The sequence below is a fragment of the Pygocentrus nattereri genome, chromosome 26 (assembly GCF_015220715.1).
Source record: "Pygocentrus nattereri isolate fPygNat1 chromosome 26, fPygNat1.pri, whole genome shotgun sequence".
NCBI classification, from domain to species: Eukaryota; Metazoa; Chordata; class Actinopteri; order Characiformes; family Serrasalmidae; genus Pygocentrus; species Pygocentrus nattereri.
In genome coordinates, this window is record NC_051236.1 from 100830 (window position 1) to 127500 (window position 26671).

The 26671-nt window shown below is 41.2% G+C and overlaps 1 protein-coding gene across 2 annotated transcripts in view; it reads left to right on the plus strand.

Annotated features, from left to right (window-relative positions):
* Nucleotides 1–371: 371 nt before the first annotated feature.
* The window catches only part of gnai2b (guanine nucleotide binding protein (G protein), alpha inhibiting activity polypeptide 2b), a 104641-nt gene continuing 78341 nt past the window's right edge, over nucleotides 372–26671 (plus strand). The window contains exon 1 of one of the 2 annotated variants that reach the window (XM_037534778.1): nucleotides 372–1189. In XM_037534778.1, coding sequence (XP_037390675.1) covers nucleotides 1072–1189 — 118 coding nt within the window. In that variant the 5' untranslated portion in view covers nucleotides 372–1071. The remainder of the gene's footprint in view (nucleotides 1190–26671) is intronic. The other variant, XM_037534777.1, reaches the window with a different exon arrangement.

Consider the following 26671-nt stretch of genomic DNA (forward strand, 5'->3'; position numbering starts at 1 on the left):
ATACTGTTTTCTCACCTGGATTTAGGATGAACTTATGAGCTTACGAACTCTCGTTCTGGAACTGCTTCTGACCTTAATTCAGTCCTAACTGGCTGTCATGGTGACCAAAGAGATACGATTTTAAAATGTTTGTGTAACATGACCCCTGAAATTAAATGTTTTTTCCCCAGTGAATACATGATATTTCCAACGTCAATGCATATCGCGTTAAATAATCGTGATCTCCACATTAACCAAAACAATCGTGATTATGATTTTCGCCGTAATCGAACCGCCCATCCCTCGCTGCGGTTCTCCCAGTCGACCGGCAGGTGGCGCCGGCGGCGGTGTGGGTGTGCGGGTGGGAGGGTCCAGGGCGCTCCGGAGAGCCTCGCTCCGTTTATTCCGCAGAAGTTGTGAGGCGCTGCGGGCGTGGCAGCGGCAGTGCGGAGCTGGGGGCTCGGAGGTTCGGACGGGTTAGCTGATTTGGACTTCGTATGGATCACGATGCCGCGGGTTTAGCGGAAAAGAGGACAGAGGGAAAGCGAAGAAGGGCACGGCGCTCGGGTGGCACCCGTCCCTCCAGCGGCTCCTCCGTTTTGACTGAACTGATCTGGTGGGCGTTTCGCGTCAGGTCGTCCGTTTGAGCCCCAGCGTGTGAGAGACGTGATACCCGCCGTCCGACATCTGGATGTGGCTGTCAGCGGATTCGTGACGGGCTGTCAACTGTCGATAGAGCCGGTCCATCGATCTGGCCTGCGGCAACTTCCAGGCCACTCGCCGCTCAGCGCTGGCCGGAGGACTCGCTGTGCTGCTGCCGTGCTGCGGGATTTCTGACGCCAGGCGACCGATGGAGCCGAAACGCGTTTAAAATCGGCCTTTTCTCCGTCAGCGCGTCCGCACCGCCCCCGGCGCTCCTTCCTCTCCGCCGCGGCTCCGCGCTGTGACAGAAACCGTCGCTCGAGCGGCTCGCTTTCCCGCCTCCTCGGAGCTGAGAGCTCGAGACACCGCGCGCGCGCGTCCGTTATTCGCCGTGTGTTTTTCCCGTTTCTTGTTTTATAATAACTCGGGATCTCGTCTTCCTCGCTGACCATGGGCTGTACGGTGAGCGCCGAGGACAAGGCGGCCGCCGAAAGGTCGAAAATGATCGACAAAAACCTCCGTGAAGACGGCGAGAAGGCGGCGCGGGAGGTGAAGCTGCTCCTGCTCGGTGAGTGAGTGACAGCGGCCGCGTGGAGGAGCGGCGGCCGGCGGCCAGCGGCCGCTCCACCACTGCGCTGCTGACCGCCTTCATAACCTCCACAGCACCAGCTGCTCCGAACCGCCGGGCCAGCGCCGTGGAAGTTAAAGGGCCAGTATGGAACCGTTCTCAGCGTTCTGCACTCATTAAAAGGGCTCTTTAACACAGGCAGTGGTTCTGCACAGGCAGTGCGTCAACGGCTCTGCAGTAAAGCAAGCGGTTCTATATAGAACGATGGACGCTCCAAGAACCCTTTGCATCATGAAATGGTTCTGGAATGTGCTATAGATGGTTTTGTACAGAACCTTTTTGAAAATGTTCTCTTTAGCCTTAGGAGGGTTCTCATATTGTTAGCTTGACATCATAACAACAGAAGAACCCCTTTGGGTGCTATGTAGTTAGTTAGAACTATTTTCAACATGGTTCTTTACAGAACCACCCACAGCACATGTTCAATCATTCTGAGCACTAGGTAGAACCATTTTCTTTGCTAAAGAACCACTGAAGCACAATCTTATTTGAGAGTGTGGAACCATGAATTCTACATTGAACCCTTTGCATGGTGACACGGTTCTTCAGCTTAATGGAGAACGCAGATAATATGATTCTATGTAGAACCTTTTGAAAATGGTTGTTCATAGCACCAAAAGGGGTTCTGCTATTGTTTACAGTGCTAAATAGAACATTTTCAAAAAGGTTCTGTATAGAAGCATATGCAGCACGTTCTCCACCAGTCTAGAGAACCATTTCGCCACGTAAAGAACTATTTAAGCAAGCAAATGGTTCTCTGAGTGAACAAATTCTCCATCTACCTGAGGGACACACCGTGGAAAGAACCATTTTAGAGTGCAGACCGTTCCGTGTATAACTCGTGGTTCTAAATAGGTCATAAAGAAACCTTGAAGAACCGTCTTTCTTAAGTGTGCAGGCTGTTTCTTTACCCATCTACGTCGTCTTAGGCCTGAGGACGGTTTGTGTTTTTGTATCAGTCCTAATTTATTTTTTCCACCCACTTCTTTATTTTAGAGACAATATATGCAAATATATGCAAATTATTTCCTTTTCTCTGATTGGCCACCGGGTGTTGTGCATCATTCAAAAAGCAGCCCAGGTTTAAACACTGCTTGTAACTTCAGTGTGAGTGGGCGGGGCTTTAGGCTGAGTAGGCAGATATATGTACATGTGACATCACAAAAAGCTGTAATTCACTGCTGTCAGAGCAAAACCTCGTATCTCCACTTTTTGAGTTTTTGAGAAAATCTGAAAATGCCTTTTGCTCTTTATATTCTGTGTTAATTTCATGATAAATGGACCAAAAGAAACGGCCAGAATTCACTTGTGAAAACATCCGTTTCCATTCACTTGCGTTAGAAATACAGCATGTCGTTCCTTCTCCTGTAAACTTCTCATTTTGGAGATGAAAGGTTTTGTTCTGACAGCAGCGAATTTCAAAACGGGCCTAGTTTCCGGATATGGACTGTAATTCGGAACGTTAACAGTGTTTACTCACTAACATAATCGTTTTCTTTCAAAAACCATGTACGGTTTGATTTTCGACTTAATGGGTGAGAATCACAAGCTCAAAGGCTCAGCCTGCTGCAGGAACAAGCTAGAGGCTAGCTAGCAGATGAAAGCGAGCACCGGCAGAGGGAATCTGTACGTCATGTGCGCGTGCGTGTGCGTGTGCGTGTGCCGAGAGCGGTGTGGTCTCCTACGCACCTAATTAACCCCCAAACACTCCCCGATTAAAGTCGCTCTCATTAACAAGGCCACTTAGAAGTACAGCATAAAAGAGCACCACCCGCCTCTTCCCCCTTTTTTCTTTTCAAAGTCATGCATGTGCAGGATGCATGTGACAGGAAAACCACAGTACTGATGTTTGCGCAGCAGAACCTCATCTGTGCCGTTCACTGCAGGGCTGGTGCAGCTGGAATGTTCACTGGCCCTCAAATTCCTCAGCAGTCCAGTGGAGAATGTGACTGGACTTGCTGGACTGTCTCCTCAGCACTGTTTCAGACTGCAGTGACCCTTGGTCTTATTAGAGCGTGTATGCATGAGCCTTCCAGGACTCCAGGATGCCGAGGCAGCAAGGCGCTTACTTTCTGTTCGCTTTTTCTGTGGTATTTTCATACCTTGTCATTATGCCATTACCGTGAGGTACTTCAGTATGGCGAGTAGGCCGGCAGACAGACAGTGGTAGCTGTGAGGAGGCCAGGTCAGAAATAACTGGCTGCAGAAAACCACAATTCTCCGCTACGCCCATGCCGAGTATTAGCCTAGACGAGCGTTTAGCCAAACACAAGAGTTCAAGTTTCTTGTTCCCACACTTCATTAAAGCTAAGTGCTCCTGCCGCCCCACTAAATCCTTACTCATTTCGTTAGCGTGCTGCCTTTGTGCTGGTGAAGAGGCAGCGTAAATTAGTGCATACCCTTGAGTTAAAGGGTGAAATCCCTTGGTTATTTATTGAACCTCAGGTAGGAGTGATATGCAGTTACCAGACCTGCTGTATGGCTCCATGAAGGCCGACAGGATTCCTATGAGAAACACCTGACCCTTAGATATAAGGCTGACTCTTTGCTCTGCCTATAATTTGTATAGATCATGGGTGTGCAGCACTATGTAAAATTACACTGCAGAGCGCTCTTTTTAACTTCGGGTGGTTTCTTTGCCTTTGGTGGTGTGTAATTGCTAGGGTAGGGTCAGGACCATATCATAAGTGTGTCAGCTTCAGAAAACTATGAATGGAAAAACGAGGGCATCTTGCTGAGGAGCAGTCTCGTACATTTCTAACTGAACTGCAGCTAAATATGTTGCCTTTACTTGCAGAAATGGACAATAATTGTAACGCTCTTCAACCTGATTCTAGCCTTACAGCAACACCCACTTTCTCTTGCACAATATACACGAGCACTGCACTATGGCCAATGTACAGTAATAACTTATGAAATGAAACTATGAAATGTGCTGTTGTGCACGGGTCCGTGTGTGCAGTTATTATGAGGTAGATAATAAATGAGATGCCGGTACCCAGAAGATAGAATATATAGAAATCTCCCAGATTATACAAGATATGGATAGAAGATCTACAAGATGTCAATCTCTGTGTAGGTGTAGATTTCCTGGATTGGAGGTGCAGTAAGGTCAGAGTGAGTCTGTTCGAGGTGTGGATGAGGTGTGGATTATCCTTGGAGATCATCATGATGATGACTCAGAGGTGCAGTGACGGGCCTATAGTCTGATCCACCAGCACTACTGGCTGTTCATCAGCCTGATGGCCCGGCTGGTTCTGGACTTCCATTGTAAAATAGTTGAATTATGTACACATTAATGAGCACGTTTTGTGAATTCTGCACTGTGTGATGTGTTTTTGTTAGAAATGAATTAAGTTACTGAGTCAGAAGAAAATCAACACTATGCTGATGAAGATATTGATGATGAGAAAAGCATTTCTGACATTCCGACCAGATAGGACTCCAAATTCCCAACATTCTCTCTCTTATTTTTGGAGGTGTCTCGAGCGAAAACAGTCACATATTGCGCCCTCCTGTTCACAGTTAACAAATACTGCTCAACCTGAGCGATAAACCAGCATATGTAAGTAGGAATTTTTAGTGCCTATTGGAAATTTATTAAAAAAAAATAGTTTTCAGAGGTCTGTAATGAATTTCTGTTAAAGGTTAATCCGTTTCTTTTACCTTCCTAGTAGCAGTGGTTAATACAGCATTACGGTGACTGAAATTGATTGTAACGTTTCCACTAGAACAGTGGGCATCCCTCGGTTAGATGGCAGCAGTCATAGCACCTTTATGGCATGAACTTTTCAAATTCTTGTATGCCGGTTATTTCTATTATTTTTTATATCCTTTTAGCTCTTTGCTGAGATCCTTCTATTTCAGGCAGGTGCCAGGACAGGTATGACAGTTGAACCTGGTAGATGCATTTCAGTAAGAGGCTACAGAGGACTGGAGAAATTCATGAGCAATATAAGGCAGAGTCTGAATTAAACAGGCTCTCTGCTGTCAGCAGAATGTAAATAACTGCACTAGTTCAACCAGGAAAACGTACGCTCTGCATTTCTCCCATCTGTAGCTCACACCGTACAAACGTCACTGTCTTCTAATTGTTGAGCAACTTAAAGGGCCCATATCCAGCATTTTTCTTGTATTTTATTTTTTCTCACTGACACCAAAAACTCACTTTTACATGTCCATTTTCAACCTTAGATTAAACATGCTGCTTTTGTTACTATGTCTTTAAGACTAATATGTGCAAATTACCTATGTTGTAATTGGCTGCTTTTTCTGTATCCTATACATTAGTTCAAAAACAGTCCAGGCTGTTCAGTGTGCCAGGCTAAAGTGACGTAAGCTGAATAGACAGATATATGTGAATATGCTGGTTTTATGACCTCACAAAAAGGCTGAATTCAAAATAGGCTGTTTTTGAAACTTAATTTCCATGTATGGCTTGGAGAGTGAATAGTATGTACTAGGACACATACAACATTTAGAATTTTACCTGCCGTTTTTATTTGTAAAAAGTAAATAAATCCATGATATTAGCCCTTTAAAGTTTGAAGGAATAATTCACCCAGTACAGTAATGTGGTGTTTGCCACCTGTGGAATTACATCATTAAGTATTTCTGAGGTAAACATTTTTAACTTCAGTTTTCTTTCAGATGAATCGCAGTAATACTGTTAAAATGTTTCTCATTAGTTCGGTGACTAATACATTTTGCTTTGGTGAGTCTCATCAGTAAGAGCCTCATTAAAATTCCCTCTACACATATTCTGCTGTTGAATTAGATCATTTCTTTTTGTCTTATGCTGTTGCTCGGCTTTTCAGGGCAGGGTCTTTGTTGAGTAACGCGGTGCAACAGTGATGCTCCTCAGAAGACTAGAATGGAAGTTTCCTCACACAAATGCCTTGGAGGTTTCTTAATATGTCCATTTCGAAATCACAAAGCCTTGAATAGGTCAGGAGTGAAGATGGGCATCTCAGAAGGTTGTATGCATGTGGAAGCAGTGGATGTCCCTGCGTAATTCAAAATATTGCAGACGTCATTGCAGCTCGAGAGCAGGGATGAGGAAAGGTGTTTTAAAGTTGTGCTGTGTAAGATTTAGTTGTTAAAGTTGAAATTGAAATAGCATTTTTGAGTATGGTGTATTTGATATGGTGAACATGCACTGCCGAAAGTCTCCCTACAAAGTTCAAAATAACAGTTTAGTAGTCAGAGGCGTCGGGTCTGACTTGGCGGGAGATATTCGGAGCACGTCATGCATATTTACATATTAACGTCACATGCACAGCCTCAAAAAGAAGGTCTGGCCCGATGGGCAATAGTAGATCAGTCATTTGGATCCTAGGAAGGCGGCTCTTTCACCAAGTTTGGACTGAGATGCATATCTTCTGCTCTTTCTCCTTCTAGACGAAATATAAGCCAGTGAGCCAAGCGATGACCAGTCAGTTTGCTGATACATGGCATGGTGACCGATTGTGATGCCCACGCCGTTTACATTTACATTGTTTGCACATTTATGAACAAAAATGTACCTGTACATTACCTTTCGTCTGACTGTGTAGGCACTTACTGGGCCCACGTTATATTAACCCCTTTCACAGTAGCCTTAAAATGAGACTTCCACCTGTTTTCAGCCGTTAATGTAGAATTTCCGATCTGCTGTGGCGACCCCTAAAGGGAGCAGCCAAAAGAAGAAGAAGAAGAATGTAGAATTTCTGCCTTGAATTTTAATCATTTTAATTAAAAATACTTGTAAAATTTCTAATTTGTCATGCTTCCTGGTTCTCAGTTGGACTATTAGTCCATTGTGGACTCCACTTCCCAGAATGCCCCAGTTTGTCATGTGGCACGACTAACCAATCGCACACCACCCAGCAGATCTCAATCACCTGAGTATTGATAATCAACACCTGTGTGTATATAAACTTGTCTGCGTGCGTGGTTTCTCTTCTTTCTTTCTTCTTTCTTTCTTTCTTTCTTTCTTTCTTTTCTTTCTTTCTTTCTTTCTTTCTTTCTTCTTCTTTCTTTCTTTCTTTTCTTTCTTTCTTTCTTTCTTTCTTTCTTTCTTTCTTTCTTTCTTTCTTTCTTTCTTTCTTTCTTTCTTTCTGAAGTATTGGCAGTGCCTGCTGAGCTGGTTATGACTTTGTTGGGTTTCTTGTTCCTGATTCTTGGATTTGCTCCTTTGTCTAAGTCTACCTGTGTATTTGCTCTTCGGTTACGACCCTCGTTTGTTTAGACCCTTGTCTGATTCTGTTCTCGCCCTCGCCTGTGAATTGTGTTTTGTTAATCTGGTCTCTGACCTCGTCTGGTGTCAGTCGTTATTTCGGCTTATCCTGTTTTTAATAAACCCCATGGTTTATCTTTTATCCGTGAATGTCTTGATTCGTCGACCCAGCCTTACAACAGTAAGTATGTTCTGAACTAAATTGGAAGTGATTACATTAACAAAACTTTAATGAGTAATTTTCTATTTTGCTACTGGTATGGACACTAGGAGTCCTGAAGAAAAGTGCTTCTTCTTCAGTTTTTTATTATTGTTCTGATTATTTTTACCATTATTTTGTTATTATTTGAAATATGTTTTCAGGTCTGCTGCAGTCCCATTAGCACCTTTATTTTCCTCATCCTCTGACTTTAATCCACTGTGACCTTTTCAAGTGTCACTTTGCAAGAACAAGTGTCCTCTTTATGGTGGGTACCACTTATAGTGGCTCCTATAGACAAATTAAAGGCCTGTATTTAGACTGTAATTTATTGGTGCCTTTTTCTGGGCAAATTGATCGCAACCGTATAGACTGTTAACTTGAAGGGGGTCAGCTTGGCTCGAACGGATGTGTCACATGTTTATTATAGCATCTTCTCGCCCCACTGTTCTCGATTGTGGGTTGTTCAGAGAACAACATGACTTCTCAGTGTGAGGGAACTGAGTCATGCCCTTACTACCTCCTCATGTCCATGAGGTGCTGTTTTCAACCAGCCCACCAGCTACTGTTAAAGCGGCCTCTCGAGAAAAAAAGATGAATCGAAGACGAATAGACCACTTCTTGTCCTCGTTGGAGGTCCTTGGGGAGCAGGGTATTTATTATGTATTCAGAACGTCTCTGAGAAGAAGAGGTTTAAGGTTTGTTTTTAGTTGCCTCCAGAAATGTGCCCACAACACTAGCAGCAAGTGTTGCTTCTCAAAACAATTGATGTGTCAAGGTTGTGACCCAGAACAAAAAGAGCTGGAGTGCTGTTGTTTAAAACAAAGTCTGTTGAATTTCTTCAAGCGTGCACAGCTTCGTATCATAGGTGCATACCTTAAAGTGTAGTAGGGGAATAACGACACTCTCAGCCCACGACTTGATTTAATTCTCAATACTGTGGTCCATCTTGATATTCTGGCCATATTTAAGTTCAAATAAAGAAAAGTGATGACTACATGTTTTTGTAGAACTTAACATAACATAGAACATAAATGTGCTGGTGTGGATTGGTGCTGGTTGTTGGCCAATTTTGTTGCTCACTGTGCACTTAAATTTGATTTTCATTTAGGGTGTCAAGATGTGATTATAAAATAATTCTTGATGCAATCTATTTTTTTTTTACATTTTTATAGCTTGTATTATGATACTTACTTCCCGAGGGAAGTTCGGCAGCCAGTATCAGTCACGCTGCAACTTTAACGGTCAGTGTATGAATTTTCTGACCTGCTAGATCTGCCCTGGTCAACTGTAAGTGCTACTATTATGAAATGGAAGAAAGAACAATGGCTCAGCCACAAAGTGGTAGACAGTACAAGCTCACAGAGCTACATGAAATGGGCTTCAATGGTAGAGCAGCTCATTTAGCTGTGATAGTTGTCCACATGCTTTGGGCCATGTAGCCTTTTTGTTCCTCCTGTATCCTCCTTTGTTCCTCCTCCAAGCTGTGTCTGCGTTTACAGAGCTTCATCTGAATACGATGTTTTGTAAATAGATTCAGAACCTTTCAAGAAAAAGATGTGATGCATGTAAGAATTTTTTTTCCCACCGCTAGAAGTACAGGCTCTTTATTGAATAGGTCACTTGTTTTAAGGCAATAATTTGAATGATGGATAAAGTGGATAAAAAGCTCTGGAAGGCAAGTCGCACATAAAGGCCTGCATGTGGGCTAAACCACTGAAAGGAGAGAATGTTCTCAGGGTTTGGGATGTTTTATTTCTGGCCAAGGGCACCAGTTACCGTGCATCACTCTCTCCTAATGGAGTCTTTGTCTGGAGAGTGCACAGGGAGTGAGCGAGCGCGAGCGAGTGTATGCAGAGCTGATCAGCAGCAGCGTTCAGACAGCTGTAGTTCAAAATGGAGTGCCATTATTTGAGGAGTCTCTAATGAGTATTTGCAGCTTGAAGTTCTTGTGGTTGCTTAAATAAAGTTGTTGGGAGGCGGTTACTGCTCCTGTGCACTAAACTGAAACACACACATGCACATCAGAGCCAGGAGCTGCATCCTGAACCGCAGTGCTGATTTTTCAGTGCAGCATCGGATGTTAAAGAAGCTCAGGGCAGAGTGACATTTTGTGCTTGTTGAAGATACAGGATGTAGTTTCTGCCATCCGCAACTAGAGCACACCCCTCTAAATATCATCTCGATAAGCTCAAGGATGTTGAGTGGTACATATAGCACCGGTTTCTTTTTAATTTACAGCTGTACCAAACACCATGTGACTCTGCTTGGCCGTCTGGTCCAGTGTACAAAGCCCAGCTACACACATTAGCCGTCTAACCCCTCGCAGTATTGTTGTACTTGTTTTCCACTGCAGGACCCACGATCTACGATCTACGCGAAAAGAGAGAGACAGAACAGTCTATACACATGAAGATGTGTGTTTTAGATGTTAGATGCTTTCATTTTATCTTCCTTAAACCCAGAACTCTTGTTTTTTCATGTTCTTACCATGGAAACAATTCTCTATATGAAATTCCCTCTTATTCCTGTTGAGTCCCTGCATTTAAGGTCTGTGAGAGGATTTTTATTTCCAGATGGAGTGATGAGTCAGGGATTCAGTGCCATCTGATATGAACAGAACTGCAGCTTTGTCGCATAACTGGAGGATCAGACATGTTAATGGCTACAACTACACAGATGCATATTTACCGACATTGATATTCAGTAGCACTTGCAACGAAACGCAACTCTAGGGTTCAGTATAAACGGTGAGGGCACCACTGAGAGGATAACTGAATGTAGCATAAACCTTGTTCTTTGGAGTTGGAACCTCTGGTGTCAATATTTTTAGGGTTCAAACTTCAGGGTGATTCAAAAAGATTAATCTGAACATCGTGAGGCGTCTAGGAACCAATCTCATACCAACTGAAAGTGGTGGTCTTAGAGTTGTGACTGTCACCAGAAAATGGCCCCCTTCAGTCTGAGAGGAGCTGAGACCCCTGAGCAGAATGTCCTGCGTTCTCCACGTCAATAAGAGTGAATCCGTCAGAACTGAGCAGCAGGATTTTCATCAGCAGTGAAGCTCCAGCAGCTCAGAGCGTTCGGCGGTGGTTCCACAGCACTGGATGACCCCCGAAATCCCACTGAAAGAGCCGTGAGAGCAGCGACGCCCGACACGCTCAGTCCAGTCTGGGATGAGTCTGACTGTGGTGTTGATGTCGTCCGTCCAGCTGGAGGAGATTCAGACTGAGACCTTGTAGAACTACATAATAAACTTTATGCTCATTTAAACCGTTTACAGCTCACTGCACTGATCTGTGATGATTTACAGTGAAATCAATCATTTTGAAATCGAATGAATCACCTTGTATATTGATTCTGAACAATGTAGCTTAGACTGCACACATACAACATAACAAAATTGATAAAAATCTGCTAATATTTCATTTTTCTTTTCATTTAAATCATTTGTTGTGGTCTATTTAACACATTCACATGCGATTCAAAAATTGCTTTGGTGTATTTCTAGCTGTCCATTTATTCCAGGGCTTCTGCCCTTTTTCAGAGCTCCTGCTGTGATTGAGAGCTCAATGCACCTGCAGTTATACATATTACGTTGTTCTGATTGGCTAAAGGGACTCATGGCGGAGAGTGAAACTCTAGAATATGTGCAGATGTCCTAAAGCTCAGCGCTGACATCAGAGAATGAATGGGGCTTTAGGTGTCCTCTGAGTTAACATCATTTTTCATGTTTTTCTTTCACTGACACATCTGGTTCAGCTCACTACCGGCTCTGTAATTAGATCACGATGTGATTCAGTGGAGTAAACACAAAAAAAGGTCCTGTACGAGACCACCAAGGCTAGAAACCCCTGTGCAAAACAGACAGCTTATGCATGAAACATGCTTAGATTATGTAGCCTTGCAGCTTATGGATAATTCATATATTGAAATAAAGCTCTGATACTGTGGAACAGTTAGAGCTAATCTTGACTTTTCACAATAACCTACATGTGTATTTAGCTTGCTAAGAATATTTTCTCGGATTTGAAATGACTACTTTAATCATTTACAGTGCATCACAAAAGTCAGTCCACCCCTCACATTTCTGCAGATATCATGATTTGATGTAGTGTGTGGCGTATGGTCTGAGCACTGACAGGCTGACCCCCCACCTCTTCAATCTCTGCAGCAATGCTGACAGCACTCCTGGGCCTTTTTTTCAAAGACAGCATTTGGATGTGATGCTGCTCTTTTAAATCGCTGGACGATCTTGGCCGCTGTGCTGCAGCTCAGTTTCAGGGTGTTGGCAGTCTTCTTGTAGTCTTGGCCATCTTCATGTAGCTCAGAGAGTTCTTTGCCATGAGGTGCCATGTTGGAACTTTCAGTGACCAGTATGAGAGACTGTGAGAGCTGTACTACAGATTCGAACACACCTGAGACCTAGTAGCACTAACGAGTCACATGACATTTTGGATGGAAAATGACAAGCATGCTCAATTTGGACATTTAGGGGTGTAGTCTCTTAGGGGTGTCCTCACTTTTGTTGCCGGTGGTTTAGACAGTAATGGCTGTATATTGAGTTAATTTGAGGGAAGAATAAATTCACACGGTTATATAAGCTGCACACACACAACTTTTCATTGTGTCAAAGTGTCATTTTGTCAGTGTTTCCCATGAAAAGATAAACTCAATTATCTGCAGAAATGTGAGGGGTGTTCTCACTATGGTGATACACTGTATACAGTCATATGCAAAAGTTTGAACTCCCCTGGTCAAATGACACGTTTCGTTAAAATAAGTTCATCCTCTATGATGAACACATTTAAATATGACATTGTTCTGGCAATTTAAGTCCACTATTTCTGTTTATTTGCTGAGTTTACCATAATTAAATAAATAATGATTAGGAAAAATACAACCTTATTAGTAGTTATTTTTCCTCCCATATGTTAAATTCAGCAAATAAACAATAATCATGCGTTACATTGTGCAGAATTGTTCTCTTTTCATTTAAACAATCCTTAAAAAAACATGGAATTTACTCAAGGATGCCCAAACATTTGTATACACAACCAGCCCAAGATCCTAAATATTTTGAGCATTCTACGCAGCGGTCGGTTTATGATCATGGTTAGCATTATGTCTTAGAGCTAGCAATGCACTGAAGGGGAATTTGGGGCCGATTCTGATAGCCAGTATTTTTTATGCGTATATGTCTGGTGATGCTGATGCAAATACATGTACACACTTTGGACTGCATCTACCTGGATTAGCCTTACCGAAAAATGTCAGTAGGGTTAAAAATGCAGTAAAAAGCAGCTCAGCTACCCCTGAATGTTCTGCTCTTTCAGTATACAATATACGTGTCCTCGAATGTTGCTTTGAAATATCAGTCATTGGTCCGATGCAGATAATATTTTTAAAAACAATTACCAATGTACAGTCTGTCTATACCGACCGGTATGATTCTGATATCATCGTACATCCTTACTCAGATCCTTTACTATCGCGATCCGTCTCAATGTTATAATGTCAGACAGTACTTGATGTTTGCAGTGCTTATTATTACATTCAGTTAACGTGATATCTTTTGCATCTAGTGTGGAACCTGAAGGTCAAGTTTTGACAAAGGACAGTGGTTTGCTTTTCCCATCATACGAGCAGCGGAGTGAAAATTTGACACTGATGAAGCAGACTGATTAAAAATAACACCTGTTCCTCTACCTTCTGGAGTCTGTAGAAGAGACTCACTGAAGTGACAGCTCCCAGAACAGGTGATAACACTATTCCTCACACCTCTGCTTACCTATGTTCACACAGGCAGCTGCAGTGTTAAAAGTTATCAGGAGAGTCACTTCTGAAATCTCATCATACATAAACATCATTGCCTTAGTAATTTGTAGGGAGGAGACTTAAGGAGGTGTTTAGTTTGTATCTTGTTTGTGGTAGGAAGATATGAGCATTTGAGAAAGGCCCAACCTTGAGGTCCTTAAATATTTCTGAAGAGCTCTCAACATTCAGACATCACTTACACCTAGTATTGAAATATGCTTGAGATTAGATCCAGATAATCAAGTGTAGTTTTACAAAAGACACATTTGCTTCTAACCCTTATCCACCTGTTGAAGCTGAGGATGCGTTAAGTGTGTAGGACGCATACAGGGTTATCAGGGTTACCTGAGACGAGTGTCACTAGAAGATGACTCCCTTCAGTCTGCAAGGAGATGCGACCCCAGAGTAGAAAGTGTTCTGCGTTCTTCACTTCAATAAGAATGAATCCGTCATAACTGTGCGGCGGGATTTTCATTGGCAGTGAAGCTCCAACAGCTCAGAGCGTTCAGCGTTGGTTCCAAAACCTCATGCTCAGTCCAGTATGGGGTGAATTTGACTTTGGCGTTGATGTCCGTACAGCTGGAGGAGGTTCATACTGAGCACTTATGACACAATAAACTTTATGCTCATTTAAACCATTTACAATTTACCACATTGTTCTGTAATGATTTACAAGTGAAATAAATCATTTTGACTTTGGATGAATCTTTTTGAATCACCCTGTAATAAAGGGACTTTTTTATTTACCAAAAAAAGGCACAGTTAATTTTTACGTGATCAATTTCTAACATCTTTTTATCCCCTAGAACTACACAGGCTGTTTTTGTTACTGTGTCTTTAACAGTGAAATATGTAAATTAGTTCCGTTCTTATTGTCTGGGCTGAAACTGTGGCTATAACTTCAAAATTGGGTGTGGCGAAAGTGCTGTAGGCTAAATAGTTGGATATGTGTTTGACTTTTGTGACATCACAAAGACAGTGAATTCAAAACGTTTCTGTCTGTGGACTGAATGCACTGGGTAGGGAACCGTGTTGAATCTTTAAGTGTTTAATGTTACATTAAACTCTTATTTTAAAAAGGGTAAACATTTTATTTTGCATTATATGGGCCATTTAACATGTTCAGTTCTCAGGGCTGATTAATTCAGAAAGTCTGTGGTAAAACAATGTAGCACCGCGCAATACGAGACGTAAACGTGGAAGTAGCATCCGCTTATTATGCGATCATGGCTGTTCACAGCCGATACAGAAAACTATGTTTTAATAATAGGTGTAAAGAACTGTAGGAGGACCCGTTTCTAAAGTCTTATTTATCCATGAACTTGGCACTTAGTAGCTGCTTATTACTGATCATGAGCGGAAGAGTGCACAGATGTCTCCTTCCTCTGCTGCGGATTTGTGGTAGGGCCTCGTTATTTTGAGTGAGGCCATGTGTGTGATTGACACATGTTGGGTATGGGTCACGTCTGCACATGTATACGTGTGCTATGCTCTGTGAGTGTCTCATGGCTTGTGAGTCAGTTGTGGCAAACAAGGAAGTCTGTTTATGCAATGTGCAGTTAGAAGGGTGCTTGCATTAGAGTTGGCTTTGAAGATGCTTGTTAATTGGTGTAATCACTGCCTCAAATCTTTCACATTACTGCCTGGAATCTTCCTTGTATGTTTTTGTAATGCACAGTTTTCATGATGCCCTTTTGTTTTTGCAGTATGAGGTTTTCCATATAGGCATGGCAGAAACTTTTCCATATAGAAATGGCAGTAACTAAATATCTATAAATTGTTCAATTATGAGATGGACTAATTAACTGAAACACAAAACACCTTTATGACTGTAATGCCAAAACACATAATAACACCTTAAATCAAAACAAAAACATGTGGAATCCACAGTAAAGGGAAATAAAAACAAAAGCAAATGAACAAAGCTAATTAATTTGCAAGGAATGCTGGGAAGCTCTTCACGCCCCCCCCCCCCCCCTTTAATTACAATATTAAGAGATGGGCTTTCTTTAAGACGGTTCAAAGTACTAGTCAGTTTTGCGAATGCGCTTGTTTTCTGAAATAAGAGTTTCATGTAGTAGGTTTACACGGTTAAAGTTTAAAGCCTACCATTCACTACTCAGTTCAGTTTCTGTGATGTCACAAAAACCAACAGATTTACATTATCCACTTATTCAATGTACAGTAGTTTAGCTCTGTCCATCCAAACTGCAGTTATAAGGAGTGTTTGAGTGCAGAAACGCGATACAGGTTGGCTAATGAGAGTGTAGTTCATTTAGATAGATCAGTCTAAAAGGCACAGTAACAAAACACTGGCTGTTTAATTCTAAGGCATACAGGGAAGCTGGAAAATGGTCATATAAAAATGAATCAGAACTGATTTTGGTACGTGAATGACAAAATTGTTATAAGTAGACTTCTGGGAGAAAAACTAAATTCAAGAAAAATGTAGGACATAGGCCCTTTAAACTATTTTGACAAGAAAGTTGACCTGTATGTCCCAGAATGCACCATTCTTAACAGCAAGCTGCTGTATTTAAGGAATGATGCGTTGTGCACTGTGACAATTGTTGGCTGACATCTGACGATTTTTATGTACATATCTGTGACTGCATCGACCAAAATTTGAAAAGGGGGACTAAATCTACAGGATCTTCATTTCTAAAATGAATAAAATTCAGATGTTTTAATTCAGTAGCCCAGTGGCACCCAAATCTTCTGCTCTTTAGGGGACATTAAATAAATCATCAAAGCGCTGTTGTAAATTTGGGTCGTTTCTTTTTTTGTCCGTTCATCATGAAATTTATACACAATGTAAAGACCAACATGCGTTTTCAAATTACGTCAAAAACTGAAAAACGGCAAAAATGGAGATACGAGGTAGGAGATCCATTTTCTAAGCCGCTTCTCCGTCAGGGTCGCGGGGGGGTGCTGGAGCCTATCCCAGCAGTCTTCGGGCGGAAGGCAGGATACACCCTGGACGTTTGAAATATCAGTCAAATCTAAATATTTGTCTAGTGCCAATACCTTTTTTAAACATATATATATATATATATGAAAATAACAAAATATCACCATGCATGCATGATTACATCCATCCACAAACCTGTCTGATTCTAAGGAAGGGGCTCCTGTAGGTCTTCGGAGGCTCTATATTGTGTATAAAGGAGAACATGTGCGGAACAGAAACCTGCATCAGACGCGAATACGTCTGCATCGACATTTACACTTCTTGTTACATAAAAAACAAAACGAAGGAAAGCGACGGAGAGGACAAAGACAGACCTAATCTGCTCTGCTGAAATACAACCCCCTTTATTGAGCTGCCCCTAGTTTGATTTTCTCCTGTATAATTAATTCATAGCAGTGCCCTGAATAAAGCGGCAGGCGGAATGAGTTCTCGCAGGCTGTCATCACTGCCATCATACATTTCCACGAGATCAGGTTAGTAAATTTCTCTAAGCCACACTTCATGCCGAGCTGCAGAGGGAGGGATAGCAACACTGTGTCATGGCAGTAGTTAAGTTTCACGTTGACACATTTCACGTTGACACATACTATTACTGGGCTTCTGTCATAATGAAGTGGTCTTGCTTGCATCATTATGGTGGATCTGAAATCCAGTAATGCATTTTAAAGAAAGCACAAATTGAATGCACCCGGTATTGATCAGATCTCTGTGGCAGCATCGAATGGGCAGCTCTAGAGGCCTCATTCCAGTGCAGCTGTATTTTGCTGTAGTGAGCATGTTTCCTCATCGATGAACATCTCAGACATGCCAATTAATTTGAGAAGAGCATCAGAGCATCTCCTGTCACTGTTTTCTCTAACCTGTAGAACCCTAGTATTTTTTTTTTTGGTATTTTGGTATTCATGAGATCCTGGGCTACTCAGATATGCCGTTATTTGACATGTAGGCCTAAATGCTAAGAGAAATTTGATATCTTCATGAATTTGGGTAATTTCTGATAAAACGTTTACCTAGCACCTGCTTTGGTAATTTTCCCTTTAGTTGCACCTCAGATACCTTTTCAGAAATTGTTAGTCTGGAGTGTCTGTGAACTGAAAGTACAATAATATTTTTGAAGATGATTCATACTATTGGTTGTTATGAGCAAAATTAAACAATTAGCGTAAGGTGCACATGTTTTTTATTGATTTTCTGTCTTAGATTCATGCTGAGTGCTAAAACCGATGCACAGCAAAACAGTGAATTTTTAAAATCATTGTAAACTGAAAGACAGCTAGATATAATAAATGTTATGTTCATATTTGTCATATGCAATATAACAATGGCATGTGGGGTTTGGATGATTTTGGAGCTGGATTGCTGGCTGATGGATGGTCACAGGTGGATGAAATAACTCTGGATGGTGAGGCAGAGTCAGATGAGTCTTCTGATGTGTGAATCATCGCTGTTTAACACTTTGTTGGAAAATGAAGACCAAACAGCAGAGGAATAATACCAAGATTTTAGGTGATTTTCCGAGCCGAATTTCTCACTGATGCTGCTCGTTGAGGTTGTGCTTACTGGTTAGGGGCAGGTCAGCTAAACGTCCTGATATGTGGATCATGTTCGTACCCTAAACCGTTCTGAAGTTATGAAGCTAGAAATGGCTTTCCGTTTTGCACATAAACTGCAGGCTCTGAGTTCGAATCCATAGACATTGTTCTAAAACCAAGAGCCAAATTCAGTTGCATGTTCGATGATATCAGGTCACCTACAGGCTCCACCGGGACTGAGTCTCTCTAGTGGAGGGATGAACCAAGCTCTGTAGGAGAGCCTTTTGAAGTGTCTGCTCAGAACTGCAAATGTGCCTCGAGCCCTGATTAGCCCACTTGACGGGTGGCAGTGTATAGAAAGCCTCAGATCAATGACCCCAACAGCAGTGCAGATGCCCACTCTGTCAGGCCCAGCAGTCTGTCTGTTAATATACTGACTGCTGTCATTCATCAAGATGTACTTACTCAGAGATTGATAGGTAAGAACTATTGATCTTGAGCGGAATCTCAAAGATTCAGGACAAGGTTAAGAGACCCCGTGAGGTATAAACCCATACAGCACAATATTGATAGAAAAAATATTCTGAAAATATTCGCCCTCAATCACTACCACCATTTACGCTGTTAGAAGTAAAGGTTCTGTGCAGGTACAGTTTTTGATCATCAAGGTACGAACAACGTAAATGTTTCCTTAAAGGTGCAAATGTGGTTTTAAGGTCCAGTTGTGAGAACCGTCAGAACCGGCCGAAAAAGTTTTATCAGCCTTCAAAAAGTCTCCAAAGTATTAGACTGCACTCTTTCTCTATGGTGACATCTGGTCGTTTCATGCTTTTAACTGTCCCTATATAATACTGCAGTATAAGTTAGGACTGGGATGGGGTTACTTTTGGATCCATGAGGTTATTTTGTACCCATGCCATTGTTAATGAAGTCCTGTAGTTTAGATTGCCTTGCCTAACACTGATAAATGTAATAATGTTTGTGTGAGGTAATTTAATATTGTTGCTCAGTAGGCTCTGTAGTAGCTTGTCGTCAATAAAAGTATTTTGAGCTTATTTTGAAATCACATCAATTTTATGAAGCATGTCTTCAGCACACCCACATCCTCCACAAATGGGGTGTGTGTTTCTGTCTCGATTGGAAACGATGGTGGAGTGAATATCACTCTTGCTAATTCACTTTAAAAGCCTTTGTCTTAATTTTTTTTGTCACTCTGTGTCGGTTTTATGCCAGACAGAGACAAAATAGTTTGAATCCATAGCAATTCAAAAAGGTGATGAAGTACATGGACACTTCACTCCTGAAAGAAATCTCCTTTGCCACTCCTTTGTGTGTTGTTGCTTTTGTATATGACCCAGGTAAAGCTAATTAAAACATACAGGGTAACGTGGAAAGACATGGAAAAAGATTGTGTGGCTGAGGCTGATTATCACTGAAGACATGTTATAATGACATATTTGCAGGGTAAACTGTGGGCACATATAAATGTACGAATTATTAATGCCGCAGTCGCAGCTGACGGTGGCACACAGCTATGCAAATAATGTTTTTAATTTTTTGTTGTGATTGTTTTTAAGGTGGAAAAAGGCAGGAAGATGCTATGTACTCTTTTACTTTGCTGTTGTGTAATCTACTTCTGCTTTATTCCATCACCGGTGTTGACAGCAAACACTGGGAAAATCGAGCTCCTTATTTACTTTACTTGTTTATGTAACAGGGATAAAACACATTAAGCAGCTGTTATTATTTCATAATGTATTTATTATAATGATTTAGCCAAATGGCTAATTTTCATCTACAGGACCTGTGCAAGTTAATATTAAAAGTAAACTGTGCTTCTCACATAGGCAAAAGAGATATCACAAGACAGCATTACAAAATGTTTAATTACAAAACACACGTATTACAGTGATAATGTCTATTTGACTTTTTGTCTGAGACTTTCACGGCTTGTTTATATACGGTTTCTGTTGGGTTAAGAGTCGTCTTACATGTTTGTGGTCAGCTTGTTTGACAAGTAATAACATAAGAAAAAAGAGTAACTCTAGGAACATTCCTCTGGCTGCTGATGACGTTGGCAGAATGTTCCATGAGGCTCCACTGAAAACAATAGAATATCCAGTTTGCTGTCAACCATCTACCATCATAATGTAAACAGGATAAGAGAGAATGATTTGACCTCAAATCAATGAGATCTGATTTGGTGGAACTCTCAACCAAATGTTGTCATTTTTCGAGCGATCTCAGACTGGCATGATAAAATTATCATTCCACTAATTAAGCTTGTGAAACACACCGGCTTGTTCCATTCTGATGTGCTGCTCTGGTTTCATAGCCAGAAATTTAGTTTCAAATCTATTGTTCGATTGCATTGAGTGGATTATCTTGCATGTAGGATTGATGTTGGGCAGAAGGACTGGAAGCCTTGACCCCCCCAGCTTTGGCACTTTTGGAGCTTGAGAGAGCCGTCCCGATTGAAATGCCCAGGGAGGAAGAGGAGGAGACACTGAGAGAGAGCTATAAAATTGGTTATGATGAGGATCATCACTATGATGGTGACGATGAAGACAATGGTGATGAGGAGTGAGAGGAGGTGTGGGATGCCACTGAAGATTCTGGGAAGAATGACCTTCTTATAGTGCCTGGTGGGGACTTTGAGCACCGGTTTTCACCCTTCACTAATTTGGAGAAGACAGAGTTTGTGCTAAACAAGGCTCAGGAGAGCATATCACGGCTCCTCTGACTTGGGCAGGAACGTCTGGATTCTCCTTTGGATTTCAGTGTTGAAGATGTGCTCCAAAAGCTCCTGGAGGACATTCACAGGAGGCACCTGCTTACAGACATCTAGGGGTACAAGAGGTTTTCGAGGTAGTTACTCAACTCCCTAGCTAGAAATGTTAGGCTGGGATGCAGATGGCTCGGGGCTCACCTTCAACGTCTCGGGTGAAGGCTGCATGGCAGGATGGTACCCCGTGTACAACAACCCCCAATCCACTGTGCCCAGGGACATCACCAGTGTGGCAGAAGACGACAACCCTAGTCCTTACAGGCCATAAAGAGCTCAAAGCCATAGGAGGAATGCTGAAGATCACCACTCTGGAAACAAGGATGGATGGAGAAGTACGCTGAAGAGGTGACGGGACACAGATTCAAGAGTGACAGCAGTGCTTGCAAGAGGAGAACATCAAGTCGAAGTGACAGTGACTCTCACTGAGCATAAGAAGTTGAAATGGCAAATGGCAAATTATTATATGTGTTGCATTTTTTAATTCACGTATATTTATCATTGTAAATGTAAGACATGTCTGCAGGTTATGTTCTCATTAAAGAGTGTCAACAAAGTGAATATAGACTTTTCAGATGAACACTGATTCATAAACAAGCTGGTTTATGTGTCGTGAGGGCACACACATCTCAATTATATAACCACCCTACCGCGTCCCAGCACAGAGCCTGGTAATTTGTGTCTGAGTCGCTATGGAGACGTGTATCCATCTCTAGGAGAGCATGATGTGTCTCTACTTGAGCTGAGTTCAGCCAAGGCCAGTGATCAATGCATTGTCACGAGCCCACCCATCACAGATAAATGAACACATTGCACTACGTCTTCTCTGAGCGCGGCTGAGAGTCATTCTAGCAATTGTATAGTAGGACTTAAAGACTGAAAGTTTAGTGGAGTCATTCGTTGTGGTAACCTCAGTTAATAAAGCTTATAGATTTTACACCCTATGAGTGTCTTTTGCCTCTTCTGGTTTCCATTGACTATTTTATAGTCTTCAGTGGTGTTTGAATGTCAGACCTCATGGCCTCTGGTCAATATTTTTAACTACATATACTTTTAACACCTTAAACTGTATGGATTCTTCAGTCTTGTAACTACATAGCATACATATTAGTTTCATAGTAGTTGTAGGCCTGTCACAATAAAGTTTTAGGTGACGATTATTTGCCACAAATAATTGTGCTGAACAATTGTATTTTTTTTTCAGTTCATTTTATGTAGCTGTAAATATAAATATAAAGGAAGACATGGCAAAAAAGTCTTGCTTCCGCCCTCTAGAGGTTTTATTAACAAACATCAAATAAACGTTAGTCAGCTCCGCCCTCTAAAGGTTTTATTAACAAACATCAAATAAACGTTAGTCAGCTCCGCCCTCTAAAGGTTTTATTAACAAACATCAAATAAACGTTAGTCAGCTCCGCCCTCTAAAGGTTTTATTAACAAACATCAAATAAACGTTAGTCAGCTCCGCCCTCTAGAGGTTTTATTAACAAACATCAAATAAACGTTAGTCAGCTCCGCCCTCTAAAGGTTTTATTAACAAACATCAAATAAACGTTAGTCAGCTCCGCCCTCTAAAGGTTTTATTAACAAACATCAAATAAACGTTAGTCAGCTCCGCCCTCTAGAGGTTTTATTAACAAACATCAAATAAACGTTAGTCAGCTCCGCCCTCTAAAGGTTTTATTAACAAACATCAAATAAACGTTAGTCAGCTCCGCCCTCTAAAGGTTTTATTAACAAACATCAAATAAACGTTAGTCAGCTCCGCCCTCTAAAGGTTTTATTAACAAACATCAAATAAACGTTAGTCAGCTCCGCCCTCTAGAGGTTTTATTAACAAACATCAAATAAACGTTAGTCAGCTCCGCCCTCTAGAGGTTTTATTAACAAACATCAAATAAATGTTAGTCAGCTCTGCCCTCTAAAGGTTTTATTAACAAACATCAAATAAACAAACATCGCTCACCGCTGCCCTCTAAAATAATAATAATAATAATAATGATAATAATAAATAAATGAAAGTGTTCTAGCAACAGTCAGAAGTTTTGTTGTTTTCCTAAGACACAAAACATCGTTCTTTCTCTAAATCTTAATGTATATGCATTTGCATGAATTCACTAAATGGAAATCCATCCAATTTACATTCTGTTTATTGAGCTGTAAACATGTTTGTGAACGCTCATAACTGGGGAAAAATGATTCATTTAAACTGTTGTGAAAAGGCAGTTATGCAATAATTGTGACAGATTAGTAGCTTTGAAATAATTATTTAATAATTACTGAATAATGATTCTTTGGCCAAAATGAAAAATGTATCACTACCACCATCATTACTCATATCTGTGCTCAGTGTTGCTACTTGCATCCTACAGTGGTACCACAGTGAAACCCTCTTCTGATGACATGTTGAAGACTACAAGCGCTACATGAGGTCAGGCTGCTAGCTGGCGAATAAGCTGGCAGTAAAAGGCCAGATAACTGGATCTAGGAAGCCCAGTGCCATGTAATTACTGGATTCCCAATAGTTGTATGATGCATTTACATAACGCATGATAGACATTGTAGTGAAAACACTGCTGGATAAAAGCATAAGAAGGACACAAAGTCATGAATTCCGTGAAACTGATGATGCTGATGGATGTGATGCTGCCCTGCAGAATATTACGTAAACTCACAAATAAAATGTAAGTGCTGGTTTTGGGCTTTTCTTTTACACATTTGCCTGTAAAGGTGCCCATTCTTTGTGTCGGCTACCTATAAAACCTGCAGAGAGTAATGTCAGATAAGATCTGTCAGGATGCTTTACTGCCTTAGTGTTGTCACACTACCTGTCTTGCATTCTGAGTCCTGTTTCTCAGGTCTGAGATAAAAGCTCTGACCACTCCACAGACATTTACCCAGTCGGAAGGCATGGAGATCTCTCTTGGTTTGTGCTGCGTTTTCGAAATCACAAATCCTTAATAAGCACACACGACTGCGTGGGAAAGATTCTTTTTTTTTATTTTAGAATAAGGTTTTTATTTTAGAAGTTATAACGAAAGCTGTGCTAATTTCAAGTAGCAAGTAGCTCTCAGTACTCATTGCAGCAAACCTGTTATTTCCCCTTTCTCAACAGGGATGATGTAAGGTGGTTTATATATAACTGAACAAATTGCAGCTGGACCCTGTGTTTATGGAGGCAGCTGTTCAGCAGATGTGGCTAGTAGCTAGCTCATAAGAAGATAGAGAGCGAAGGGCGAGGGTTTGTAATCTGAGACAGAGAGAGAGCGATGGCAGTAGCTGTAATTGGAAGTGTTCCCAGCCTTGCACGGCCTACTGTAGAACCTTCCACAGTCAGTCCAACGTGGCATGTTTGGCTCCTCTTGGTTCTCCGCTGGTTTCTTGTGCCCAGATAATCTAGGTTGTTTTTCTAGAAGCATTTTAACTTTTTGTTTGATTTGCAAGGCAAAGTAATGAACTACAGACACACCAGATCACTGAGAAATCAGTTACTGTCGTGGTTAAATGCCTCTTCTTTCGCACCACCTTGGTGTGTTTTCTGACTCAGTAAAGTGAAAAAACGAATGTGTGATACATGCAGTCAGGCACCACCCTTTCATTGGTTTAATGTCCAGTCAAAAAGGTTTTTAAGTAGATTTTGTTCAAAGAAATCTGCAGGAATGTTTTTCCACACCTCCAAAGTTCAGTCTTAGAAGTTGGTTGCATTTTTTGCTTCTCACAGTCCGTAAATTTTGGTGTTCTGGTCCAATTGTTGTTCTTTTTTGTCTATGACCTTTTTTCTCAGTAACATCTTCTTGACAGCTGCATGTCCTTTCATCCCTTAGCATTGAGTTGTCCTTTCTGCTTTCTTTGTGATGCTTAAAAGTGAGTAACTTGTACTAAAAGACCATTCTGACTGGAAATTAAACAAAAGAAGGGGCGCGCCCATTACTGTAGATCAGGGGTACCAAACTCGACCAAGAGGCCACATTAAAAATCTCAACAAATCTGTGTGCCTGAGAAAAAAAAAAGGTTTTATTTAATGTTTAACTAATGCTGTGCTATAACCCAATCTGGCCATTGTTTATTCAAAACTTCAATTTATAATACAGGCACTTGCAGGACCTTGAAATATTATATTAAAAAAATAAATGTTTCCAGGAGCTCAGTCTTTTATACCTACAAAAGTTTTAGGCATGTAAGCAAATGTTTAAACAGTTGACCTCAGCAGTGAGTTTATCACAATATACATTAGAATAAAGTCACATTCATAATTCAAATAAACATCAAAACAATAAAAAGAAACTCGTTAATCTGATCAATTACAGCTGAAATGCAGGTAGTGTATTGACTAGTGTGTTTGGTGGTATGACTGATGTGGAATTGTGTAGCACTGTGTAGATCGGAGGTGTAACTGTTGTCCCATAGACTGCTGTTGGGGTTGGAGAGTCAGAGCACATATTACATTGCAGTGCATGCTGGGTTTGTTTTTCAGAGCATTGTGAAACGACTAACATTAATAGAAAATTAAATCCCTTTTGCAGACTGGGTAGGATTCTGGCCCATGGTCTTATGTTTGACACATGGGCTGTAGATGATTAGAATTAGCAGAATCTTAACGGAAGATGCTCAAAGAATGTATCAGAATGAAGATGTGAGAAATGAGAATGTTTGAATGAGAAACAACCGTCTGTTCCCACTCTCCTCCTTCCTTCATGGTTTCTGCTTGGTAACTTGGTTTAAATTGTTTTTCTTCCAAATAAGTCTCTGTCTCCACCCGCTAGAGTTTGCTCAAAGCAGCAGGAAGTAGTTGTTCTTTCAGCGGGGCACCCACAGCCTCTTCTGCAGAGAGATTATCAGTCACTTTCACTCTAATTTAATGAAGCTTTTATTGATCTCATTACAGCAATTATCCCAGTGAATAGCTGAATTTGTTAGTCCAGTGGCTGCTGTTGATGCTCTAGTGTCTTATCTAATGCGGTTTTATGATAACAGGTGAAAAACTGGAAACAGTCATAAAAGCCATTTAATTCCCATCGTGGCAGTTGGTTCATTTGGTTGGCAAAGCTCTAGACTCCCGAAATCTGCCAACAGAAGCAGCTTTGACCCAATAATTAGAATAAGCTGTTTTCTTTAGGAATACAAAATAAATATTGGAGTTTTACTGCTACATGTTGTGATTAATATTGCGTTCAAAGTGAAAAGTCATCAGTGAGCATCTTGTTAGACAAGATAAAAGCTTACTTTTGTTGCACTATGTGAATGTGTAGTTCATCACATTAGCAGAACATTAATTAGAGCTGTTTTCACATCGTTATCATTTGCTGAGGTCCGTACCAGAGTTTGTGTTTTTGTGAGATCACATCTTTATCATTAGATTCGGTTGGTTTCACATTGCAACGCCTAAAGTTGACCAAATTATAATGTGGGGGTTTGTTTATTGGTCAGGAACTTTGGCACTGGTATCACCTGATTGCTTTTATATCTCAGTGCCACAAATTAACGTTTTTTTTTTTTTTACTTTCACTAGGCTAGCATGGTAGAAATTCCATATTTTCCAGACAAGGATATGTTCTATGATCCATGTGCCAAAATCCAATGTATTGCTTCTCTATTATTATTTTATTGCTCATCTGCCATGATTAGTAGATTGTCTAGATTTAAAATGGGTGGATGCTACAGTGCTGATTTGCTGCTAGTGGTGAGAAACACAGATATCACACTGAGAGCTGGAGAAATATTTCACTGCAAACTGACATTTGGCTTAAAATGATAAAGAGAGGGACTCTTTGCCTGAACTCACCAGGCAGCTCTCCTCTCTCCGCATGCCTGCACATCTCTTTGCCTTTTTATGCTCCCTCTGCCAGCTCTCTCATTGGCTGTTGCCTGAATCACTCATTCAGTTACCTCACTGACAATCTC